At 47.4% G+C, this 25,887-nt stretch overlaps 1 protein-coding gene across 1 annotated transcript in view; it reads left to right on the plus strand.

The window, feature by feature from the left end:
* Window positions 1–25,887, plus strand: part of KCTD19 (potassium channel tetramerization domain containing 19) — a 58,398-nt gene that overhangs the window by 11,037 nt on the left and 21,474 nt on the right. Inside the window, exons 3-8 of the mRNA XM_034788814.1 lie at window positions 13,894–14,044; window positions 15,454–15,645; window positions 17,743–17,865; window positions 20,796–21,018; window positions 21,925–22,085; window positions 24,310–24,413. Of these exons, the coding sequence (XP_034644705.1) occupies window positions 13,894–14,044; window positions 15,454–15,645; window positions 17,743–17,865; window positions 20,796–21,018; window positions 21,925–22,085; window positions 24,310–24,413 (954 nt within the window). The remainder of the gene's footprint in view (window positions 1–13,893; window positions 14,045–15,453; window positions 15,646–17,742; window positions 17,866–20,795; window positions 21,019–21,924; window positions 22,086–24,309; window positions 24,414–25,887) is intronic.

The raw sequence follows: 25,887 nt of genomic DNA on the forward strand, positions 1-25,887 counted from the left end.
ACTGAGAACAGTCTAGATCCATCCTCTTTGGAACCCCCTTTCAGGTAGTTGAAAGCAGCTATCAAATCCCCCCTCATTCTTCTCTTCTGCAGACTAAACAGTCCTGGTTTCCTCAGCCTCTCCTCATAAGTCATGTGCTCCAGCCCCCTGATCATTTTTGTTGCCCTCCGCTGGACTCTTTCCAATTTTTCCACATTCTTCTTGTAGTGTGGGGCCCAAAACTGGACACAGTACTCCAGATGAGGCCTCACCAATGTTGAATAGAAGGGAATGATCACGTCCTTTGATCTGCTGGCAATGCCCCTACTTATACAGCCCCAAATGCCGTTAGCCTTCTTGGCAACAAGGGCACACTGTTGACTCATATCCAGCTTCTCGTCCACTGTAACCCCTAGGTCCTTTTCTGCAGAACTGCTGCCTAGCCATTCAGTCCCTAGTCTGTAGCAGTGCATGGGATTCTTCCGTCCTAAATGCAGGACTCTGCACTTATCCTTGTTGAAGCTCATCAGATTTCTTTTGGCCCAATCCTCTAATTTGTCTAGGTCCCTCTGTATCCTATCCCTACCCTCCAGCATATCTACCACTCCTCCCAGTTTAGTGTCATCTGCAAATTCGCTGAGGGTGCAATCCACGCCATCCTCCAGATCATTAATGAAGATATTGAACAAAATCGGCCCCAGGACCGACCCTGGGGCACTCCGCTTGATACCGGCTGCCAACTAGACATGGAGCCATTGATCACTACCCGTTGAGCCCGGTGATCTAGCCAGCTTTCTATCCACCTTATAGTCCATTCATCCAGCCCATATTTCTGTAACTTGCTGGCAAAAATACTGTGGGAGACCATATCAAAAGCTTTGCTAAAGTCAAGGAATAACACGTCCACTGCTTTCCCCTCATCCACAGAGCCAGTTATCTCGTCATAGAAGGCAATTAGGTTAGTCAGGCATGACTTGCCCTTGGTGAATCCATGCTGACTGTTCCTGATCACTTTCCTCTCCTCGAAGTGCTTCAAAATTGATTCCTTGAGCACCTGCTCCATGATTTTTCCAGGGACTGAGGTGAGGCTGACTGGCCTGTAGTTCCCCGGATCCTCCTTCTTCCCTTTTTTAATGATGGGCACTACATTAGCCTTTTTCCAGTCATCCGGGACCTCCCCCGATCACCATGAGTTTTCAAAGATAAACTCCCCTACTAATTCTTCACCGTTTGTGAGCAGCAGGTCAAGAAGAGCTCTGTCCCTAGTTGGTTCCTCCAGCCCTTGCACCAGGAAATTGTCCCCTACATTTTCCAAAAATTGCCTGGATTGTCTGTGTACCGCTGTATTGCTCTCCCAGCAGATATCAGGGTGATTGAAGTCTCCCATGAGAACCAGGGCCTGTGATCTAGTAACTTCTGTTAGTTCAAGAGTGCCTTCATATTTTGTCTATGGGATACCTGAGGATAATAATAAATATAATGAATAAATACCATATGAATATTGAATAAATAAATAATCTATATTTACCAGTATGTAGCTTATGCCGTGGCTTAGGTATCCAAATGGATACTCAACACACACTGTAAGCAAAAGTCCGCTTTAGGTTAGCTTAGTGGTTATGGCTAATAATTAGCTACTAATAATTTATATTTTTGAAAGAGGAGAACTTACAGAAATAAACTATAACTACTATCTTGCGGATGATACTTTGTGCAATGCATAGCAGTACATTTAACGCCTTCGCATATCAAAAATACCTGAAAAAGTAGTTCATTTACTTAATTTTAAATGTCATCCTTATGGCAAAACCAACAAAATTTAAGTGCATAACATCAAGTGACCAGAGGAAGCAGCGAGTCTGATCTTCAACAGAGATTGCTCCCTGCATTTTCTGATAGCACAGTTTCCTTAATTAGTAAAATATTCCATAATTAGTACCTCTCCTTTATTTTCTGTTTTTATGTTACAAATGGTAACCGTTTTCTTTTTTCTTTTTACTTACCTTAAAGTTCAAAATTCAGCTTGGTAAACATCACTTTCAGATTCCGCACATCCAAATTATGAAAGAAAACATGTTTATTAACTTTTCTCCAGAAATGTTTTCTTGTTTCATTAATATCAACTTGGCTTACTCTAGTTTTTAGGTGGGGGAGTGGCCCCAGTTGGTGGATATGGGCTACTTTGTTGCATAGTATGTACCGTTTTTCCTGCAGGAAAGGACGTAGACATTCCTCAGGACTTCTTTCCTTTGTTGTGAGTGATAGAGCTGGATTTAGTCAGGAGTTCAGGATGGTGGTTGCATTCTGGTCTGCGTTAGGACAAGTTCTACTGATTTTATTCTGTTGATCATCTCTGTGAAGTAGGATGAGAGCTCTTTTTAATGGTTGGTGCTTGGGACAGATGTTTGGTTTATGTAATCCAGGTAGAGTTGAGTGAGCAACAGATTTTTTGCTTCAGTGGCCAAAACAAAACAAAAAGGTGTTTGGGTGGAACAAAAATTTTGAATATAAGATACTATTTACTACTAGCACCAGGGCACTTTTTATATGAAGCTAAACATTTGGGGGAGGGATAGCTCAGTGGTTTGAGCATTGGCCTACTAAACCCATGGTTGTGAGTTCAATCCTTGAGGGGCCCATTTAGGGATCTGGGGCAAAAATCTGTTTGGGGATTGGTCCTGCTTTGAGCTGGGGATGGGACTAGATGACCTCCTGAGGTCCCTTTCAACCCTGACATTCTATGATTTACTCTCTGTAGTGAGCCGGTGTGGCTCCCCGCCGCCCCGGAAGGGGAAGAGCCCGGCCGGAGTCGGCGGAGCTAGGGAGCTCTGAGCCCGCCCCTCAGAGGGTCAGGCTGTGACCTGGAAGTATAAAAGCTCACCCTCACAGCTCAGTCAGGCCCCAGCCACCGGAGAGACCAGACGTCTCCAGCCTAGCTCGTGGCTGGGACAACCCCGTGGCCCAAGGCAGCCGCCAGGACTGGCTGGGCCTGCCCTGCGCCCGCTATCCGGAGGAGCTGCTGGGCCTGCCAATCAATCCCTGCCCTGACGAACCCATGATCCTGGATTCCCCAGAGACTGACACCAGGACCCAGGTAGGCCCCGAGGGGGAGTGTGGAAGTAGCCTGGGGGCAGCCGACCCCGGTCTGGCTGCAGCACTGCCAGAGCCTATGTCAGTGTGTTGCGGCCAGGATCCCCACTGACAGCAGCAGGCCTTCTGCCGCTGCTAGGGCCCCGGGCTGGGACACAGTGGAGTGGGAGGGCCTGCGTCCCCCCTGCCACCCAACCTGTGGGTGGCAGTCTCCCCTTCTCCCAGGCTTTTTGAGGCTTGGGCCTACTATTGTTGCTCAGTCCTGACTGAGGGCCTGGGCTAAATACTCCTGCTTGCTGCTCAGCCCTGACTGAGGGCCTGAGCCCTGACGTAGCATTGGTGCCCCGCCCTGAGCCAGGGTCGGGCTTACTGTGTCTCCAGGACTGCAAGGACTGCTGAGGGAGACCCTGCAGCCGGACGAAGTACCCAAGCACCAGAGGGTAGTGAGCCGGTGTGGCTCCCCACCGCCCCAGAGAGGGTCGAGCCCCGGCAAACCCTTGTACACATGGTACCAGAAGTGGGGAGTGATCCCTTGGCCCCTGTGAGAAGAGGCCTGAGGGGGAAAGACTCCTCAAGAGAACCATGGAGATGGAGCGACTGTTTAAGCTGCTGGCCAAGAGTCCAGAGCGACAGCAGGCCGCCCACGTACAGCAGCAGCAGGCAGCTGCCCAGCTCCAACATCAACAACAACAGCAGCATGCTGCTCAACTTCAGCAGCAGCAGCAGCTCATTCAGCAGCTGGGAGACCGGCTGCAACAACTCGTAACAGCGCTGCCGCGCCCCGTAGACCCGCAGCCAGGGGACGGGGCTGGGTTGCCCCGCAGTGCCGTCCCGGTGCGACTAACCAAGATGGGTCCCAACGATGACCCCGAGGCGTTCTTGGTAACGTTCGAACGGGGGCGCTGGTCACGGGGTGGCCCCAGGACCAATGGGCCACCCTTTTGGCCCCCTACTTAACAGGAACTGCCCAGACAGCATACAGGGGGCTGGCTACCGAAGAATCAAGGGATTATAGCCGGCTGAAGGCCGCAATCTTGGATGCCTTAGATGTCAGCCCCGAGACTTTTTGGCAGCGGTTCCGAAGCCAGACGTATCCCACGGGCACCAGACCCAGGCTGGTGGCCTAACCTCTGAAGGAGGTGTGTAGGCGGTGGCTACAGCTGGAAACGAGGATGACAGAGGAGGTTACGGAACAAGTCATCCTCGAACAGTTCGTGCACATCCTCCCAACACGAGGATGGGCCTGGGTGCTCCGCCACCGGCCGGCAACATTAGCCGCAGCCGCCGCACTGATGGAAGACTTCCTCGCAGCTGAAACGCCAGTGGGGCCCGCCCTCTGAGCTCAAAACCCTGGGCCGGAACGCCCGAACACTGAAAGAAAAGGGGACGCCCCTACCGGACTGCGAAACCTGGGCCGCGGGCAAGAGGCCCGCCCAGGACGTCGGTTCAGACACCTGGAACCTCCCCCTCGGCCCGGACCGTTCCACCCCGTGCTGAGTGTCATGAGGGTTCCCTGGAGTCCCCCTAGGAGTCCAAGGGGAGCTCCCTCCCGTGGCGGTCGCCCTGAACTCGGGCCCTGCTTCCGTTGTGGAAAGTCGGGACACTTGCAACGGGACTGCACGGAAATGGACTGCAGCTTCGGTCAGATCTGTGCAGGGGACACCAGGGCCCAGCTACCACAGGCTCCCAAGATCATGGTCCCGTTAGTTGTCGGTGACCACACCACCCAGGCCTTGATCGACTCCGGCTGTGGCCAGACACTGGTTCGCCAGGCGTTGGGACCTCAGGTGGACCCCCGCTTGGGAACAATTCACCTGCAGTGCATCTATGGGGATGTCTGACCTTACCCTACCCTAGTGCCTGGGTCCGGTTAACAGTGGCTGTCGTAACCCGACAAAACATTGTTGGCTTAGCCCCTCGACTTGCGTACCTGGTGATCCTGGGGCGGGACTGGCCCACCTTTGAGGAGATCCTCCGGTCAACCCCGGCCTTGGAAGGAGAGTCCCAGGGGGCCCTACCGGAAGAGGAGCATGGGACCCCAGAACCCGAGGCAAGAACTGGAGAAGCCGACAATCCCCTGCTGGGGCCTGCGGTCAAGCCCCTCCTCCGTACCGATTTTTGCAGTGACCAGAGAGCTGACCCTACCCTTAGCGGGGCCTATGAACAGCTAGCGGCAGTCGATGGGACCATCATCGACCCCCAACGCGCAACCCAGTGGCCCCACTTTGAACTATGCTGGGACCATCTTTACCGGATCGACCGGGACTCCCGCACGAAGGAGCCCCAAACCCAGCTGCTAGTACCGCGGTGTCACCGGCGCGCCGTGATGAAGCTGGCGCATGACATCCCGGCTGCTGGGCATCTGGGCCAGGAGAAGACCCTCTCCCGGATTCTAACGCGCTTCTTCTGGCCTGGTGTTCACCAGGAGGTGAGGAACTATTGTAGCTCCTGCCCGGAGTGCCAGTTAGCCGCTCCACAACGAGTACCCAGGGCACCCCTGGTCCCCATACCTATAACAGAAACACCATTTGAACGAGTGGCCATGGACCTGGTGGGCCCCCTCCCAAAAAGTGCTTCGGGGTTCCAGTATGTCCTGGTTATTGTGGACTACGCCACCCGTTCCCAGAGGCCATTCCATTGCAGAGCACCACTGCCCGGACCATCGCCAGGGAACTGCTGAAGGTCTTCGCTCGGGTGGGCTTGCCCCGAGAAATCCTAACAGATCAAGGCATTAATTTCACCTCCCGATTATTACAGCAGGTCTGCAAGCTCCTGGGGGTCAAACAGTTACGGACTTCCGTCTACCACCCGCAGACAGACGGGCTGGTGGAACAATTCAACCGGACCCTCAAGAAGATGCTGTGGAAGTTTCCCCCAGAGCAGCTACGCCGGTGGGACCAGTTGCTCCCTCCCTTGCTGTTAGCCATCCGCGAGGTACCCCAGTCCTCGACCAAGTTCTCCCCGTTTGAACTGTTGTATGGGCGCCGCCCACGGGGCCTGTTGGACCTAATGCAGGAAACTTGAGAGCAGTCTCCCTCTCCAACCCAGGGCCTCCTGAAGTATGTCCTCCAGATGCAGGAGTACTTTGCTCAGGCTGGGGCCCTGGCTCGTGAAAACTTAAAGGCCGCCCAGGGCAGGCAGGAACAGACTTATAACCAGGGGGTGCAGGTGCGTGACTTTGAACCTGGGGATCAGGTCCTGCTCCTCCTGCTCTTGAGCGAGTCGAAGCTACTGGCCTGTTGGTAGGGACCCTACGAGGTAGCTCGAAGGTTGGGCCCATCACCTACAAGATCCGCCAGCCCAACCGGCGCAAAAAGACTCAGCGGTACCATGTGAATTTGTTGAAACCGTGGCGGGAGCGGGAGGGCCTGCTGATTACTCCTTACCCGCCAGAGCCTGAGTTCGGTCCCCGCGCATGCCGGACCGAGGACCTCGCTGCTCCCCTGCTCGGCAACACTCTCACGGAGGAGCAGCGCAAGCAGGCCAAATGTCTCCTGCAGGCTTTCCAGGGAACCTTCACAGCCCTACCCGGGTACATGACTCTGGTCTATCACTCTGTCCAGACCGAGCCAGGGAAGGTAATCCAAGAAACGACCAGACCACTGCCGTACCGGATGCGCCAGGAGGTGGAGGAAGAAGTACAGGCCATGCTGGCCTTGGGAGTCATCAAGCCATCTCAGAGTGAATGGCATAGCCCGGTGGTCTTGGTACCCAAGCCCGACGGCACCTGACACTTTTGTATAGACTTCTGACGGGTGAATGCCATCTCACGGTTCGACTCCTATCCGATGCCTCGTGTGGACGAGTTGCTGGGCCGCCTAGGCGAGACCCGGTTCATCACCCCAGTCTGACTGCAGCACTGCTAGAGCCTATGTCAGTGTGTTGCGGCCAGGATCCCCACTGACAGCAGCGGGCCTTCTGCTGCTGCTAGGGCCCTGGGCTGGGACGCAGTGGAGTGGGTGGGCAGTCTCCCCCTCTCCCAGGTCTTTTGAGGCTTGGGCCTACTATTGTTGCTCAGCCCTGACTGAGGGCCTGAGCTCCTGACTCAGCGTTTGTTGCCCTGTCCTGACCTAGGGCCTGGGCTTACTACTCCTGCTGGTTGCTCAGCCCTGACTGAGGGCCTGAGCCCCTGACGTAGCATTGGTGCCCCGCCCTGAGCCAGGGTCGGGCTTACTGTGTCTTCCAGGACCACAAGGGCTGCCGAGGGAGACCCTGCAGCCGCACGAAGTACCCAAGCACCAATGGGTAGTGAGCCAGTGTGGCTCCCCGCCGCCCCAGAGAGGGTTGAGCCCCGGCAAACCCTTGTACACTCCCCTTCCTTCCAATAGCCTACCATCATGATGTCATCAGAACCCAGCAGGTCCTTCAGCCTTTGTGCTGGTCCTGTTTATTTCTCATTTTCTATGCTAACATTGCCAAATCAAAGTGCTTAACATTCAAGAGTTAGACAACAAACAGGAGAGATTTCTGAGAGTTTTAAAGACTAATATAGCACATTGCTTTTCACCTCTCTTGATTTTCATCTCGTGGGAGAAGTTGCTTACCCCACTTTGTGCATGACCATCTCGTTTTCAAAGTTCAACTTTAAATGCACACACAAAAATGTAGGCCTCCCTGTTTGCTACCTGAAGGGGATTTACCTCCTGCCTGGTGTGTGGGAGCAACAAACCTATCCCCCGCCCTACCCAGGCCTAGTAGGTCGTTGCCTATTCCACTTTCTACCTCAGTTTCCTTACTGCTCCCCACTTTCCCCTAGGCCTTCCGCCCCTCCCGCCCCCATCTATCCTCTGCACCCCTGCTCAGTCCCACTGACAGGAATAGGAGATGGTGACCCTTTGGGGTAAGGGCGAAACTTTACAACATTGAAGGTAGAAATCAGAAATTCCTAAAAGCCTTTACCCTCCTCTCCCTTCCCAAAATATTGTGAGATTTGTGATAAAACTGTGAATGTTGGTTGTACTGTACTGTCACGGGGCAAGGCATGTAGACCCAAATACACTTTTTGGAATATATGAGGGCTCTAATTAGATTACACATTCCTATGAAAATCCACCTGCCATTCTTAGGCCTGGTCTACACTACGGGTTTAGGTCGACTTTAGCAGCGTTAAACCGAATTAAGCCTGGACACGTCCACACAACGAAGCCCTTTCTTTCGATTTAAAGAGTCCTTTAAACCGGTTTCTTTACACCACCTCCGACGAGGGGATTAGCGATAAAACCGGCCTTTGCGGGTCGGAATTGGGGTAGTGTGGACGGAATTCGACGTTATTGGCCTCCGGGAGCTATCCCACAGTGCTTCATTGTGACCGCTCTGGACAGCACTCTCAACTCAGATGCACTGACCAGGTAGACAGGAAAAGACCCGCGAAGGTTTGAATTTCATTTCCTGTTTGCCCAGCGTGGAGAGCACAGGTGACCACGCAGAGCTCATCAGCACAGGTAACCGTGATGGAGTCCTCCCAGGATCGCAAAAGAGCTCCAGCATGGACCGAACGGGAGGTACGAGATCTGCTCGCCATATGGGGAGATGAAGCAGTGATAGCTGAACTCCGTAGCAGTAAAAGAAATGGAAAAGTATTAGAAAAGATCTCCAAGGCCATGAAGGACCGAGGCCATAACAGGGACACACAGCAGTGCCGCGTGAAAATTAAGGAGCTACGGCAAGCTTACCACAAAGCCAGAGAAGCAAACGGAAGGTCCGGGGCAGAGCCGCAAACTTGCCGCTACTACGCGGAGCTGCATGCGATCCTAGGGGGTGCAGCCACCATTACCCCAACCGTGTGCTATGACTCTCTCACTGGAGAAACACACAGGGAAGACGGTTCGGGGAACGAGGAAGATGACGATGGAGGTACTGTAGGTAGCTCACAGCAGCAAGGAAGCGGAGAAATCGGTTTCCCCAACAGCCAGGATATGTTTGTGACCCTGGACCTGGAACCAGTAACCCCCGAACTCACCCAAGACCCTGAGGGCACACAGGAGACCTCTGGTGAGTGTAACTTTGCAAATATTCGTAAACATTACAAAAAAAAAGCAAGCCTGTTTAATGATTACTTTGCCCTGGCAATCACGGCCAGTACATCTACTGGAAAAGTCTGTTAACGTGTATGGGGATGGAGCGGAAATCCTCCAGGGACATCTCCAGAAAGCTCTCCTGGTTGAAATGGGGTGATTTTATTAAGGGGACATTCAGAGGCGCCCGTTCCTGCTCTTCTGACCAGAAATGTTCCCCGCTGTTAACCACGCGGTGGGGGGAGGGGTGAAGTGATCATCCCAGAGAATCGTGTGTGTGTGTGTGTGTGGGGGGGGTGTACTTGTGTTTGTGCCGCATGTTAACCGGGAAACCGCAGCCCCCTCCTTTTACATTGAAACCCCATTTTAAATGGACAACCCAATTCATCCTTGATATGGGAAATGCGCTGCTGTTTGCAACCTTTCCCGCATGTTAAGAAGGTTAAAAAAGCCAAAACGCTGTGGCCTACGATGGCTGCCTGCAAGCCGAAATATGCAACCTTGTAATGAAAGAGTGTACCCATTGTTCTCTAAAATGTGTCTTTTTTAACCACCTCTCCCTTCTCCTCCACCAGCTGCAAATGTTTCTCCTTCGCAGAGGCTCGTGAACATTAGAAAGAGAAAACGTAGGACGAGGGACGATATGTTCACGGAGCTGCAGATGTCCTCCCACGCTGATAGAGCACAGCAGAATGCGTGGAGGCAGTCAATGTCGGAGATGAGAAAAGCCCAATATGAACGAGAGGAGAGGTGGCGGGCTGAATCGCGGGATGAACAGAGCAAGTGGCGGGCTGAAGACGATAGGTGGCGTCAGCTTGCAGACAGATGGCAAGAGGCAATGCTCCGTCTGCTGGAGCATCAAACTGATATGCTCGAGCGTATGGTTGAGTTGCAGGAAAGGCAGCAGGAGCAGAGACCGCCGCTACAGCCCCTGTGTAACCAACAGCCCTCCTCCCCAAGTTCCATAGCCTCCTCACCAAGACGCCCAAGAACACGGTGGGGGGGCCTCCGTCCACCCAGTCACTCCACCCCAGATGATCGCCAAAGCATCAGAAGGCTGGCCTTCAATAAGAGTTAAAGTTTTAAAATGCAGTGTGTCCTTTTCCATCCCTCCTCCCCCACCCATCCCAGGCTACCTTGGCAATTATCCCCCTACCTCTGTAAGGTACTAATAAAGAATGCATGAATGTGAAAAAACAATGATTTATTGCCTCTGCAAGCGGGAGGGGAGGGTGGGGTGGGGTGGTTGGTTTACAGGGAAGTAGAGTGAACCGGGTCGGGGGTGGGGGGTGTTGGAGGGGTCATCAAGGAGAAACAAACAGAAGTTTCACACAGTAGCCTGGCCAGTCACAAAACTCGTTTTCAAAGCTTCTCTGATGCGCACCGCGCCCTGCTGTGCTCCTCTAACCGCCCTGGTGTCTGGCTGCGCGTAATCAGCGGCCAGGCGAGTTGCCTCAACCTCCCACCCCGGCATAAAGGTCTCCCCTTTACTCTCACAGATATTGTGGAGTGCACAGCAAGCGGCAATAACAATGGGGATATTCTTTTCGCTGAGGTCTGAGCGAGTCAGTAAGCTGCGCCAGCGCGCTTTTAAACGTCCAAATGCACATTCCACCACCATTCGGCACTTGCTCAGCCTGTAGTTGAACATTTCCTGACTCCTGTCCAGGCTGCCTGTGTACGGCTTCATGAGCCATGGCATTAAGGGGTAGGCTGGGTCCCCAAGGATCACGATAGGCATTTCAACATCCCCAATGGTCACTTTCTGGTCCGGGAAGAAAGTCCCTTCCTCCAGCTTTCGAAACAGAGCAGAGTTCCTGAAGACGCGAGCATCATGTACCTTTCCCGGCCATCCCACGTTGATGTTGGTGAAACGTCCCTTGTGATCCACCAGGGCTTGCAGCAGCATTGAAAAGTACCCCTTGCGGTTTACGTAGTCGGTGGCTTGGTGCTCCGGTGACAAGATAGGGATATGGGTTCCGTCTATGGCCCCGCCACAGTTTGGGAATCCCATTTCAGCAAAACCATCCACTATTGACTGCACGTTGCCCAGAGTCACTACCCTTGCTATCACCAGGTCTTTCATTGCCCTGGCAAATTGGATCACAGCAGCCCCCACAGTAGATTTGCCCACTCCAAATTGATTCCCGACTGACCGGTAGCTGTCTGGCGTTGCAAGCTTCCACAGGGCTATCGCCACTCGCTTCTCAACTGTGAGGGCTGCTCTCATCTTGGTATCCTGGCGTTTCAGGGCAGGGGAAAGCAAGTCACAAAGTTCCATGAAAGTGCCCTTACGCATGCGAAAGTTTCGCAGCCACTGGGAATCGTCCCATACCTGCAGCACGATGCGGTCCCACCAGTCTGTGCTTGTTTCCCGGGCCCAGAATCGGCGTTCCACGGTATCAACCTGCCCCAGTAACACCATGATTTCCACATTGCTGGGGCCTGTGCCTTGTGAGAGGTCTATGGCCATGTCAATTTCCTCATCACTCTCGTCACCGCGCTGCAATCGCCTCCTCGCCTGGTCCGGGTTTCGCCTTGGCATGTTCTGGCTCTGCATATACTCCAGGACAATGCGCGTGGTGTTCATAGTGCTCATAATTGCCGCGGTGATCTGAGCGGGCTCCATGATCCCAGTGCTAGCTATGGCGCCTGGTCAGAAAAAAGGCGCGAAAGTAGTATCTGATGGACCAGGAGAAGGAGGGAGGGCAGGAGGGAGGGAGGGCCGAGTGACGACATGGCGTACAGGTACAGGAACCGGGAGAAACACAAACAACTGTCACACAGAATGGTCCCCCCAAAGATTAAACTGGAAACCCTGGGCTTAGCAGGCCATTGATTTCACGGAGGAAGGGGAAGCAAATGAATACAGAACAAATCTATTTTTTACATCTTAAGGTGGCAGCCGACGGTGCAGCATGAGTGATAGCCTCTCCAGTATGATGATGACGGATACCAATCATAAAATATCATCATCTGCAAAAAGGCAAGGGGCTGCTGCTGTGTAGCAATGCAGCCCCACGTCTGCCAGCCCCACGTCCGCCAGCACCCAGCATCGCCCTCGGCCTCTTCTGGGTGCTTAGCAGACAATACTGGGCAATTGGCAGAAAATAGTATATTATGACTGGTAACCATCATCATCAAAACAGTAGCATGTCTGCCCAGGTGGCCATGATTGACAGCCATACCAGTATGACGACGATGGGTACCAGTCATAATATACCATCGCCTGCAAGGGGCTGGTGCAATGCAGCCCTACGGCTGCCAGCCCCACGACTATCACTCATGCTACACCGTCTACCGCCAAAAGGCAGTTAGCAGCTGCTGCTGTGTAGCAATGCAGTCCCACGTCTGCCGGCACCCAGAGGACATATGGTGACGGTGAGCTCAGCTGAGCTGAGCGGGCTCCATGCTTGCCGTGGTATGTTGTCTGCACAGGTAACCCAGGTAAAAAGGCGCGAATCTATTGTCTGCCGTTGCTGTGACGAGGGGGGTGGGGCCTGACGACATGTACCCAGAACCGCCCGCGACACTGTTTTGCATCATCCGGGCATTGGGATCTCAACCCAGAATTCAAAGAAAAGGCGCGAACCGCTTCTCGGCTCTCTGAGCTGTGGCGGACTATCTGACGGACTAGGGGAAGGAGGGAGGGGGGCCGAGTGACGACATGGCGTACAGGCACAGGGAATTAAAATCAAGAACGGTGGCTGTGCATCAGGGAGAGACACAAACAACTGTCACACAGAATGGTCCCCCCCAAAGATTAAACTGAAAACCCTGGGCTTAGCAGGCCGTTGATTTGACGGAGGGAGAGGGAAGCAAATGAATACAGAGCAAATCTATTTTTTACATCTTAAGACGACGGTGCAGCGTGACTGATAGCCCTCGGCATCTTTCTGGGTGCTTGGCAGCAAATACGGGGCGGTGTATGACAATGGTCTTCAGGCCTATTGCACAATCGGCTGCTCGGGGAAGACTCTGCTAATGTACGATGACCCGACTTGTAATAGGACGGATAACAGTCGTAATACACCATTTACTGCCAAAAGGCAAGCCCCACGGCTGCCAGCACCCAGATCGCCGATGAAGGCTACCAGTCTACTGCACCGTCTACTGCCAAAAGGCAGTTAGCAGCTGCTGCTGTGTAGCAATGCAGTCCCATGTCTGCCGGCACCCAGAGGACATATGGTGACGGTGAGCTCAGCTGAGCTGAGCGGGCTCCATGTTGTCTGCACAGGTAACCCAGGTAAAAAGGCGCGAATCTATTGTCTGCCGTTGCTGTGACGGGGGAAGGAGGGGCCTGACGACATGTACCCAGAACCGCCCGCGACACTGTTTTGCATCATCCGGGCATTGGGATCTCAACCCAGAATTCAAAGGGGCGGCGGAGACTGCGGGAACTGTGGGATAGCTGTGGGATAGCTACCCATAGTGCAATGCTCCGGAAGTCGACGCTAGCCTTGTAGTGTGGACGCGGTCCGCCGACTAGAGCACCTAGAGCATTTTATTGTGTGGACACACACAATCGGTTGTATACAATCGATTTCAATAAAACCGGCTTCTATAAATTCGAACTAATTTCGTAGTGTAGACATACCCTTATTTCTACCATAAATAGGGACGTTCTAAGTTTGGACCTGATCATACCTATAGAAGCTATTGCAGACTTATTGTACAATATTCCATGGCATTTTTTTATGGATGCAAAGGGCTGTTCACCATGCATTAAAGTATCATCTGTGCCTTCTTTTATGTTTTGAACTATTTATTTGAATTTAAAATAGTCAATAACTTTTCTATATCTTAACAGACTTTAGACAATTTGAAGGAAGGGAAACATAATCTGCGTGTGCGACCTGCAGATATACCAATAGCTGAAAGAGCATCCATGAATTACTGGAGAACGCAAAAATGTATCAGCAAGCCATCAGAGTTTCCTATCAAAAGCCCAGCATTTACAGGTAGATGTCCCAGTCCTCCTCTCTGTGAATGTACCTGGTACTTTAAATTACTCAGCACACTCTGTAGGTCATAAACACCCACTTGTGTTCAGCCAAGACTAGGATTTTTAAAACCCTTTAGAATCTGAAGGTCCTTAATATGTTGTGCTTTGTATGGACGTGCTCAGTTTCCAGATGACTGATTATATGAAAGCAAAGGTGCACATTTAGTTACATGCACATACAATTGGGGATTTTGGTGTGTGCATCCAAGCAGGGCATGCACCTACCTGGGTGCAGTATCCAGTGTGGGTCTCACCAATGCTGTATACAGAGGAAACACCACGTCCCTACTCCTACTCAATACTCCCTTGTTAAGACATCACATCAGCCCCCTTTGCCACAGCATTGCCATGGGAACTCATGTTCAGCTGCTTAGCTACAATGACCCCGAAGTCCTTTTCTTGGTCACTGCTTTCCAGGAATCAGTACCCCATCTGACAAGTGTAGCCAACATTCTTGGCTCCTGAATGATCTTACATTTGGCGCTATTGAAGTGTGTGGTGTTTGATTGTTCCCAGTTAACCAAGTGATCCAGATTCTAGATCAGTGACTGGTCTTAGTCATTATGTGCCACCCTACCAATCATAGATTCCAAAACGAGAAGTGACCATTGTGATCATCTAGTTTGACCTCCGGTATAATGCAGGCCAGAGAACTTTCCCAAAATAATTCCTACAGCAGATCTTGTAGAAAAAGAATCCAATCTTGATTTAAAAATTGTCAGTGATGGAGAATCCACCATGACCCTTGGTAAATTGTGTCATCTGCGAACTTTATTAGCAGCAATTTTATATTTTCTTCTAGATTATTGATCCAAGTCCCCATGCCAGGTGATCCATTGCTTAGTTAGCAGCCTACCTAGATGGACTGGTTTTCTTAGTCTGCCTTCTTTGTCCCAAGGGTGTTTCAATAGAATAGAAGACTATCAAGATCTAACAGCCCTCCTTTGTTAACCCTGTGTCACCATCCCTTGAAATTTCATCCCAAAATGAAGGTAAAAAGGCAACAGAGAAGGCAGACAAGCCCCACATTCAAAATGGAGTTTGCAGTCTGGCACAAATACACACAGAGAATCCCCAGAATCAAACAGAATTAATATGTTGTACATAAACAGATCCCCCGAATTGTCTGTCTGTCTGTCTGTCTCTCTCTCTCACACACACACACACACATGCTGATAACTCCCCATTAACAACCATATATTCTATTTCCCACTATTAGTCTTTGATATGTGTCATATTGTGTTCAGAGAGGAGACATAAACACCCATGCTAAGAAGAACTCTTTGTACCTTCCACCAACAGAAGTAACAAAATCAATGGCAATTTTCCTTTTTTGTGTATTGATCTCCTCTGATTTCCCTCTAGGATTACATGATAAAGCTCCCTTGGGGCTGATGGATACACCATTACTTGATACAGAAGAGGAAGTGCATTACTGTTTTCTGCCATTAGACTTAGTGGGAAAGTACCCTACTTTAGTCAATGATGATAATTTACTGTGGCTCCTGGAGAATGCAGCTCTGATAGAATGTGAATGCAGTGAGTTCCGTTTCATAGGTAAACCTCATTCTTTTCTGTTTGGAAAGCACCTTGCACATTTGAGCATTATCAGAATAAGTTACAAATATCTCTTAACATCTTCAGTTTCATTCTGGTATCTCTGTATAGGGTGACCATATTTCACAAAGGGAAAAAGGGACACCAAATGGGGCTAGCCTGAGCCCCCACTCCCACCCCCCTGCCTGTGCGGGGCTGGCCCGAGCCGCTCACCCGAGCTCCCTCCCCACACGGGGCTGGCGTTGCTACTCGCTTGAGCCCTGCCTGCCCCTCCCCCCTCGTCCGAGCCCTGCTGCCCCCCTGTGCGGGGCTGGTGTCACGGCTCACTCCCCCCCCCTCGCACTTTCCCCACACCCACTTTTTTGACAAAAGCGGGCATTGGGCTTAATCTTGGCAACTGATAAAGTTGGCAAAAGCAAACTGAACCAATGCCCATTTTTGCCAAAATAAGCCAATCTCCTCATAGAATATCAGGGTTGTAAGGGACCTCAGAAGGTCATCTAGTCCAACCCCCTGCTCAAAGCAGGACCAATCCCCAGATGGATTTTTTTCCACAGATCCCTCAATGGCCTCTTTAAGGATTGAACTCATGACCCTGGGTTTAGCAGGTCAATGCTCAAACCACTGAGCTATCCCTAGTCAGGATGGCCAGGACAGGGCTTAAAAAAGGGACCGTCCCGGCCAAAACGGGCTCTATTGTGTAGCCTATAGGGCTAACCTGCTTGCTCGTGTGTGTATATATATAGTTTAAGTATTTGGTTTATTGTAATAGGTTTATAAATTTATATTAAAGGAAGTTTGGCTGTAATGCAAAAAACCTACAGGCCATATTTTGTATGTTAAGCTAAGGCAAAGTTAGTATATTTATATTAAAACCTTTTACTTAAAAAGCAAAGTTAAACTATATTTTGTTACCTAAATAAATAAGTACTCATGCCTGGGTTTATAACCTTTTATTTAAACCAATAAACAATAAAAAATGGCATAGTTTTTTTTTTTTAATTTGTACCTACAAACTTGACAGGTACACCACAAAAAAACATACGTGCCTAGGTACGTGTCATCAATACGCACATACATACTAGCCTATGGAGTAAGCGTATCCTAACATTTTGTGGGTACAAAATAAAATTTGGGCATAAAAAAAAATGTCCAGCACTTGTGCCTATTAAAAAAAATAACCCACCTCACTAAAGCACTCCGCTCTATCATTCTCACTTATGTTCTATTTCTACTCTATCTCTCTATCTATTCTATCTATTTACAATAACTACTACTATTAGTAGGCTGTACTTGTTCTTCTTAAACTTTAAGTTTTAAAAAAACTAGGCTAAGCTTGGTTTCCCTAAGTTTTATTCTTAGTTTTGTTTATTAGGTTTTAATTTTAAGTTTAAGTTAGTCAAGTAAACCCTAGTCAGCTTTAATAGCTCTTAGCATTAGTTTTTCCTAAGTACTGCATCCCGCACTCAAAAATTAAAAAACCTAAACTGCAAGGCTGGTCCTGTGTCCCTTACCACCAGGTTGTCAAAAAGAAAGTAAGTATATTAACCAAAGCTTTGTTGCATATAATACTATATCCTCATATGTATCTTTCAAATAGCAGTAATGTGTGGCAGAAAACCACAGCTCCTCCACTAAGTGTTTTTCTGATGTTGCCACAATTTTGCCCTGGTGTTTTTGAAGGACCTGCTGGCATCAGAATTCATCAGCCCCTGGTAAACTATGTTGAAGCATACTTCAGGAAGGATTTCTGCTTGCAGAATAGCCCATATTTGAGTCATGTGGAATGTTGGTGCAAATGAAACCAAACTGATTCTTGTGGATTGTACTACCTATCATTTTGCTATGCTTTAAAGTAAAATGACATTTGATTTTACATCTTGATCTTCAAAAACTATTACGATGATATTAGTTTTCAGGTATTTATTTTCAAACACCAAGAATCTCCTGGTTTACTTCTAGAATATAAAATAACTAATATATTATTGTTGGGGAGGGGGAAATGTCAACAGCCTATTGTTTTTTGCTAGAGTGAACAGGTAAATGGACAGGTAAATGACAAAATTAACACTTTGGTTTTTGGCTTTATTTTTCAAGTAAATTTTCTTCGCTCAGAGAAGATTTTGTTGCCTGATAATTTCACCAACATAGATGTTTTGGAAGCAGAAGTTGTAACTTTGGGAATTCCTAACCTTACCGATGCAGTGAAGCTTTATAGGGGTAATTTGGTGTCACTTTATTTTCAGTGTATTCTCCCATTCACTTCCCGTCTCAGCTAAGGTGTTTGAATATTGAGGTGATTCATAGATACATAGATTCCAAGGCCATAAGGGACCATTGTGATCATCTAGTCTGACCTCCTGTGTAACACGGACATAGAATTTACCTCAAATAATTCCTTTTGAACTAGAGCATTTAAAAAAAATCCAGTCTTGATTTAAATTTTGCCAGGGATGGAGAATCCATCATGACCCTTGATACATTGTTGCAATGGTTAATTACTCTCACTGTAAAAAATTTACACCTTTCTCCCAGTTTGAATTTGTCAAGCTTCAACTTCTAGCCATTGGATCATGTTAGACCTTTCTCTGCTAGATTGAAGAGCTCATTATGACATATTTGTTCTCCAAGTGGGTACTTATAGACTGTCATCAAGTCACCACCTTTCCCTTTTGTTAAGCTAAATAAGATTGAGCTCCTTGAGTCTGTCACTCTAAGGCATGTTTTCCAGTCCTGTAATCATTCTCATGGCTCTTATCTGAACCCTTTCCAAATTTATCAATGTCCTTCTTAAATTGTGGACACCAGAACTGGACACAGTATTCCAGCAGCAGTCACACCAGTGCCAACTAGAGGTAATACAACCTCTCTGCTCCCACTCAAGATTCCCCTGTTTATGCATCCAAGGATCTCATTACCCCTGTTGGCCACAGACTCACACTGGGGGCTCCAGTTTAGCTGATTATCTGCCCTCCCACCCCAAATCCTTTTCAGTCTCTACATCCCAGGATAGAGAACCCATCCTGTAAGTATGGCCTACATTCTTTGTTCCTAGATGTATACATTATATTTGGCCATATTAAAATGCATATTGCTTGAGCCCAGCCTACTAAGCAATCCAGAATGCTCTGTATCAGTGACCTGTCCTCTTCATTATTTATCACTTCCCCTATTTTTGTGTCATCTGGACATTTTTAGTGATGATTTTATGTTTTCTTGCAGGTCATTAATAAAAATGTTAACTAGTGTAGGGCATGACCTGACCCCTGCAGGACCCCACTAGAAACACACCCATTCAGTCCATTCAATGATGATTCTGCATTGACAATTACATTTTGAGACCTATCAGTTAGACAACTTTTAATCCATTTAATATGTGTCATATTCATTTTATATTGTTCTAGTTTTCAATCAAAATGTCATGCAGTACCAAGTCAAATGCCTTACAGAAGTCCATTACATCCACACTATTACCTTTATCAACCAAATTTGTAATCTCATAAAAAAATCAAGTTAGTCTGACAAGATCTATTTTCCATAAACCCATGTTGATTGCCATTAAGTATATTACCCTTATTTAATTCTTTATTAATCAAGTCCTATATCAGATGCTCCACTGTCTTGTCCGGGATCAATGTGAGACTGACAGAAATATAATTACCCCGGTCATCCTGTTTACCCTTTTAAAATATTGGCACAACATTTGCTTTCTTCCAGTCTTCTGGAACTCTTTCGGTATCCCAAGACTTGTTGAAAATCAACATTAATGGGCTCAAAAATCTTGAGTTAGGGCAATTTTTGACATAACAGTTGCTGGAGACAAAAACCCCTATGTGATGGTCTCCTCAGATGCAGAATTACAAGATAAATCATTTTCTCTTCCTTGCCTTTTGATCAGACAGCATCACTTCCCTCTTTGAATCCCTCAGTTAGTGCCCCTTGCCCATGAAATGATATTTAAATTTCTTGCCCTCATCTTTATGGCCCTGAACAACTTTGCCCTGGCCTGCAGCTTGGATCTTAATTCTTATTGTGTCTCTTGTTGCTCCTTTGTGTCTCTCTATTAACAGTGGCCCCTATGTTCTCTTCTCCCATTTCTACTTATTCCGTGTTGCCCTATGCATGGATCTACTTCCCAACCCCAGTGTGTCAGGTCCTCTTATATACAGCCCTCCTACAGACTGCCTTCTGAATCTCTCTTACAACATTAAAGATACATCTACACCACAAATTAAGGTGTAATTGTGCCACAGGGATCACTACCCAGGCAAGTTTTAATCTAGCTAGTAACAATAATAGTGAAGATGTGGTGACATGGGTTTTAGTGTGGTCTAACCACCAGAGTACATACCCAGAGTCCTAGCTTGTAATTTACCTAAGTCATTTAGCTGTTTAGGTATCAGAGTGACAAAAGAATTTTTATGGTACAGAATTTTTGCAAAACATGGGCTTGTATTTGAGAGTGTACATAGTAATGATTAGGTACCATGCAGTCTGCTGAGTCACCAATAACAGCATGAAATAGAAACATATTTACATGGTTATTTAAGACATACTGTATTTCCATCAGGATAATTAACCAGAATTTGGATGCTCCCTTCCCTACCCTCTCTTACTCCTGGCAGACCATGATGACATGTCTTTCTTCCTTCATGAAAGAAAGGTTAAAGGAATGCTCCCGTTCAGAAAAGATGTTCCTTTTGTTTGCAGAATTTGCATTTATAACTAACTCCAATATTGCAAAGGTTTTGTTTGCTTGTTTAAGAGCAGGCCCTGCATTTCTTAGTGACCTGCTACTTAAGGGCTCTAGGAGCATCTTGAGCAAGCATTACTCCTTGTAGTTATGCCAAAACATCTGCCATAAGAAATGCAGGGCCTGCTCTAAAACAAGCAAACAAAACCTTTGCTATATTGGAGTTGGTTATAAATGCAAATTCTGCAAACAAAAGGAACATCTGTTCTGAGTGGGAGCATTTTTAACATTCATTTCTTATGGACAGAAAAATGTATTAAATTGATATTTTGAACCCAGAGGACTTCTCAACAGATTGCATGAATGCTGAGAGAGCGGGCAAGTGTTGCTGTAATTATTAATCTTTTGCTTGTTAGAACACAGTCTTGATACATTTATGTATTTCCTTTTCATGTAGGAAATTGCTCTATGCTGACCTCTAACCTTGAAGATTCTGTGACGGGTATAGTAAACAAGATGCTGGAAGTTCAGGAAGTTGTGAGGCCCCCCTTGTATGTTATGGCACTTGGTGTCTTAGTAAAATACCCTGATTCAGCACTTGGACAGCTCCATATAGAAAGTACTTTAGACCGAAACCAGCTGTACATCTCTGGGAATGGAGTCCTCTTTCAACATGTCAAGTAGGTTTTCTTTGATATACTAGTCTTCATTAAATTCACGAGGCCAGGTTCATTTTCTGTTTGAGTTCTTCAGCCATATTGCATACTAACTTTGGAAGAGCAGTCCTTCAGTCTTTCATTTAATTAGTTCTACTCCTGAAGTTATATTACTAAAATGGAATATTGTAACTTCTAAACTGCACTGTAAGTGCTAAATTCTGCTTTGTCACAAAGTGAACCTGTATGCCTAGAGAAGGGCAGCCATCATTATATTAGACAGAAGGAATGACTCCCCAAGGAGCACTAGAGAGGCACTGAAATGCTTTCCAAAAAGTGTATAAATGTAAGAAACTCAAAGGATGAAAGAAGGGAGTGAAACATTAAAAACATACTTCTTCCAAAAAATTGTTTAATAATTTCTTTCACTTACCTGCTGTGACCTGAGTTCACCCCTCCTCTCAGCATTCTGCATTCCTCCGCTAGTATCACTGATCGCTAACATTGCAGAGAGAGGAGGACAGCTCTTAAACAGGTTTAGGTGTCTCTGCTCACAGCAACCATTGCCAGGTCTTGGCAGATGAAAGGCCTGTAAGTTCACCTTTAATTTATATTTGTTTAAATTTTTCGGACAACACATATAGCGTGTTAGGGCCTGATGCTGCAGACCTGTTCTAAGTCTGGTATGGAGCACTCATTTGAAGGTTATAGCGAATTAACATTATTTGTCAAGTGGAAGAAATGCAAAAGTGTTCAATGGGAAAAATCCCATTGAAAGCTCAAGTATCAATAGCTGGAAGAGCTTTCTACCAGGTGTTCTTAACAATGGCTTGGCCTGAATTAGTTAAAAAATAAATCATGTAAAGTATTTGGTATAATAAAATAGACAAAGATCTAGTGACCTATTCTCAATTAACTTTGGATGGATAGGAACTGGCTAGGAACTTGCCGCCTCCCACTTACTGAAAATGTGTCTGAAATCCATGAACTCTGTGCTTACTTGGACAAAAGGGACATCACATATGAACCAATGAAAGATGCTTTGAAATCATATCTGAAACAAAAGATACCTGCAGAGACGAAGGGACACAGTAAGTAAAGGTTTTTCAATAAGTGATTGTATTGTTTTAAAATATGATGAGTGGATATTGGCTGATTAAGAATAAAGACTCAGTAATCCAGTGCTAGCTAGGCGGAAAAGGTAGGTTTCAAATTAACCAGGGTTTTATGTGACCAACAAACTCCTCATTTTCATAAAATCTAGTATGAGCCAATAGTTACTAAGAAGTGGCTACTGCAACCCCACGAGCTGTATAATAATACCTACAACAAAAAGCGTTAGAAGAAATGCATAGTGACTGCACTACAGTAACATTTATTTCTGAAGAGGCATTCAGATTTATGTTTAGAATATACCTGCTTGCTTGAAAATTCTGTCTCCTCCCCCCCCGAAAGAGACAGAATTAGTGAAGATCCTTCATGACATACAGCATATTTCCAGGCAGATATACAAATAAGTCTTACATCCCAGAAAGTCACTGTGAATTGAGTTGCTACAATACATTTTCTGGTTAAGGTTATATGTTGTACACAGCGCACAGTCAACTTGTGGAACTCCTTGCCTTAGGAGGCTGTGAAGGCTAGGACTACAACAAGGGTTTAAAAGAGAACTAGATAAATTCATGGAGGTTAAGTCCGTTAATGGCTATTAGCCAGGATGGGTAAGGAATGGTGTCCCTAGCCTCGGTTTGTCAGAGGGTGGAGATGGATGGCAGGAGAGAGATCACTTGATCATTGCCTGTTAGGTTCACTCCCTCTGGGGCACCTGGCATTGGCCACTGTCGGTAGACAGGATACTGGGCTGGATGGACCTTTGGTCTGCCCCAGTATAGCCGTTCTTATGTTCTTATATGAGACTAGGGGATGGATATTTAAAGTGGGGCTCCTGTGGGAAATGTATGTACCTACAAAGGACTGAATCCTACTAATTCTTTTGATGGAATTAAAATCCATGAGAACAGGGCTTGGTATGAAGGCATTCCGTCATCTCTGTTGCATCTTGATGTCGTCATGACATACTGTGGAGCATAGCTTGTGTTAGAGACATTAAATGGGAAAGAATTGTAACAATCTCAAATGCCTAACAATTGAGTTGTTGTTATTTGTATTACAGTAGCAACTAGCGACCCCAGTCATGGACCGGGGGCCCATTGTGCTAGGTGAGGTACTGTACAAACTCATTTTATTTTACATATTCACGTTCCAGTTGTCTAATCTTTTCATATTATTGTCCATGTCCCTCCAAACATCACTTCTGTGAGAATGTGACTGCTATGTATCTCTTTCAGTACTGACATGTGCTATTGTAGGCACACAAATCTTTTCATAATGCAGGGGCTTTTCAAATTAAATATTTTTAACCATTTTTATTCTGGGGAATATTTATTTAAACTTTCCAGCCAGCATATCACAGGATAATACAGTAACTTTATACAGTCGCATGGACTATTCCTGTTACTGATTTCAATTGAAACTTTTCCAGAAAGTCATTTAGACATTCAGCTAAGATCTAGAGGCTAAACACAGAGGCTAAATTGTGCCCAAGTTTGTGCAGGTCCACGGGAGGGACCGGAGCAGGCACCATAACACTATTTCCATTCCTCGCCCACAAGAAGTATGTGAAGCTAGCCTAGTGTCTCCAAAAGTAGTGGTAAAAAGAACATACAAACAGTGGTGAAAAAATAGATTTGCCGCCCTTGCACTCCCAGGAGTTCCCGGAGCTTAAACCCACAGTCAAGTCCAGTGAAAGCTTTCTATCAGTCGTAACTTTCAAAGCAAACTCCAGCATACCTCAGCTTTTCCCACTGCTCCTGAACGTTGACGTTGTGTACCTTTTTGGTGTAGGTTCAACAGCATATCCAGCTTTATCTACATTGGGCAGGTAAATGTACCAGGTTGGTGAGCCCAAACAGAACCAGACTTATGTTCACAGATGCAGACCAAGACTTTGGACTGGACTGGAGAGAGGAATACTGGCTGCAGCATGGGTGTTTGCTGTTGCACATTTGCATGCCTGGTTGTTTTTTGACAATGTTTATATCTGACCCCTGGAACGAGAAGGCAAGGCCTGAGCTCTGCGTGTGTTTGCACAGAATTCTCTACATTCATTTAGCATACTAAAGAGTCCATATTATTATTATTACACTATTGTGATATCCCATCAGTAGCTCATGACTGTCATATCCACCACCAAGTTTCATTATTATTTAAAATTACTTGCACTGTGACCTTGACATTTTGAACCTTATCCCTTAGATGAAGACTGGACAGCAGAAGTAAGAGTCTACTCCCTGCATCAGATTGTGAAAATTTATGTGGGAAGCCATTGGTATGAAACGTACTTACAAACCTTGCTGAAGGTACAGTCAATAAGTATCTTTCTATTGCCTTACTGTAAGTCTGCCTAAGACATTTCAGTATTGGAAAGGTGATAAGATAACATTCGATGGGGTTGGTCTGGCAGCCTGGGGCAATCAGAGCTTCATTTCTGGGCTGGGAGCTGTCTGAAGGCAACATGTTTAGCCCCTGAAGGAAATAAGCACCTGGAATTATTCATGAGAGAAGTGTTCCCCTCCTGGCCAACACCACAAGCAGCATTGACTGGGGCTGATAGAACCTGGTTAAGTCTTCTTTCATCAGGTACATGGGCTGCCAAAACCATGTGTGGGGGCAGGCTTCATTCCCTCAAAATTAATATTAGAAATCCATAAGAACAAATAGAAGCTCATAAGCATGCACTTAACTTCATGTATGATCTTAAGTGCCATTGAATTAAAGTTGAAGTTAAGCACATGCTTAGGAGCTCCGTTGACTGGAGATGGACTTAAGCACATGCGTAAAGTTAAGGGAAAGCGTACGCTACGTGCTTTGCTGAATCAGGGCCGAAAAGAGCCAATCGTGAATCTCAAAATGCGCACACGACACCCCAGGGTGCATTTTCAGAAAGGTGGCCTGCCTTTTGCCCCTACAAAAATTGCACTGAATTCTGGATTTGCAATTCAGCTGAAGGCACAAAGTTGAGCAGGTGCACAATTCTAATTCCCTGACTGCAGGAGCACTAAACTAGAAGTGTAATTTACAGACACAAATTGCACCTGTAAGCAAGGAAGACAGACTGAAATGTTTCTCCCTGCACAGAGCCATCCTTGCCCTCCCTGCATCCCCCCTTGTCTGTGTAAAGGCAGGTAGAGAAGAAACGAGGGGTGTAGGACGAATGAGCCTCTCTTATAAATGCAACCTTGACATCAAAGAACGTACGTGGGGCTCTTTCGTAGGCCTTGCACGTTTCCAGGTCCATGCAGGCCAATGTGATTCAAAGGGCATGTCTACACTTACCTCCAGAGCGATGGACCCAGCGGGGGTTGATTTATCGCGTCTAGTGAAGACACAATAAATCAACTGCCGAGCGCTCTCCTGTCGACTCCGGTACTCCACCGGAGTGAGAAGCATAGGCGGAGTCGATGGGGGGCGCGCGTCAGCAGTCGACCTACCGCAGTGAAGACACCGTGGTAAGTAGCTCTAAGTACGTCGACTTCAGCTACGCTATTTTCGTAGCTGAAGTTGCGCAACTTAGACCGACTTAGCTCTCTCTCTCCCCCCCCCCCCCCCCCCGAGCGCAGACCATGCCTAAGTGTGGAGATCTCTGGAAGTCCTGTATTCAGAGAACCCCGTTTTCTGGTGTGTCGCCTATTGTACACTGGCCTCAGAGGCTTTAAATGACAAGCATCAACATTCAACCTTTAAAATGTTTGTACTAAGCTAATGGTTGGCGCTGAGCTTTTGTGCTGCCACAAATGCCAGAGCAAGCAGAGAAAGTCTGGATATACTGCCGAA

This window comes from Trachemys scripta, chromosome 13 (assembly GCF_013100865.1).
Source record: "Trachemys scripta elegans isolate TJP31775 chromosome 13, CAS_Tse_1.0, whole genome shotgun sequence".
In the NCBI taxonomy this organism is placed as follows: Eukaryota; Metazoa; Chordata; order Testudines; family Emydidae; genus Trachemys; species Trachemys scripta.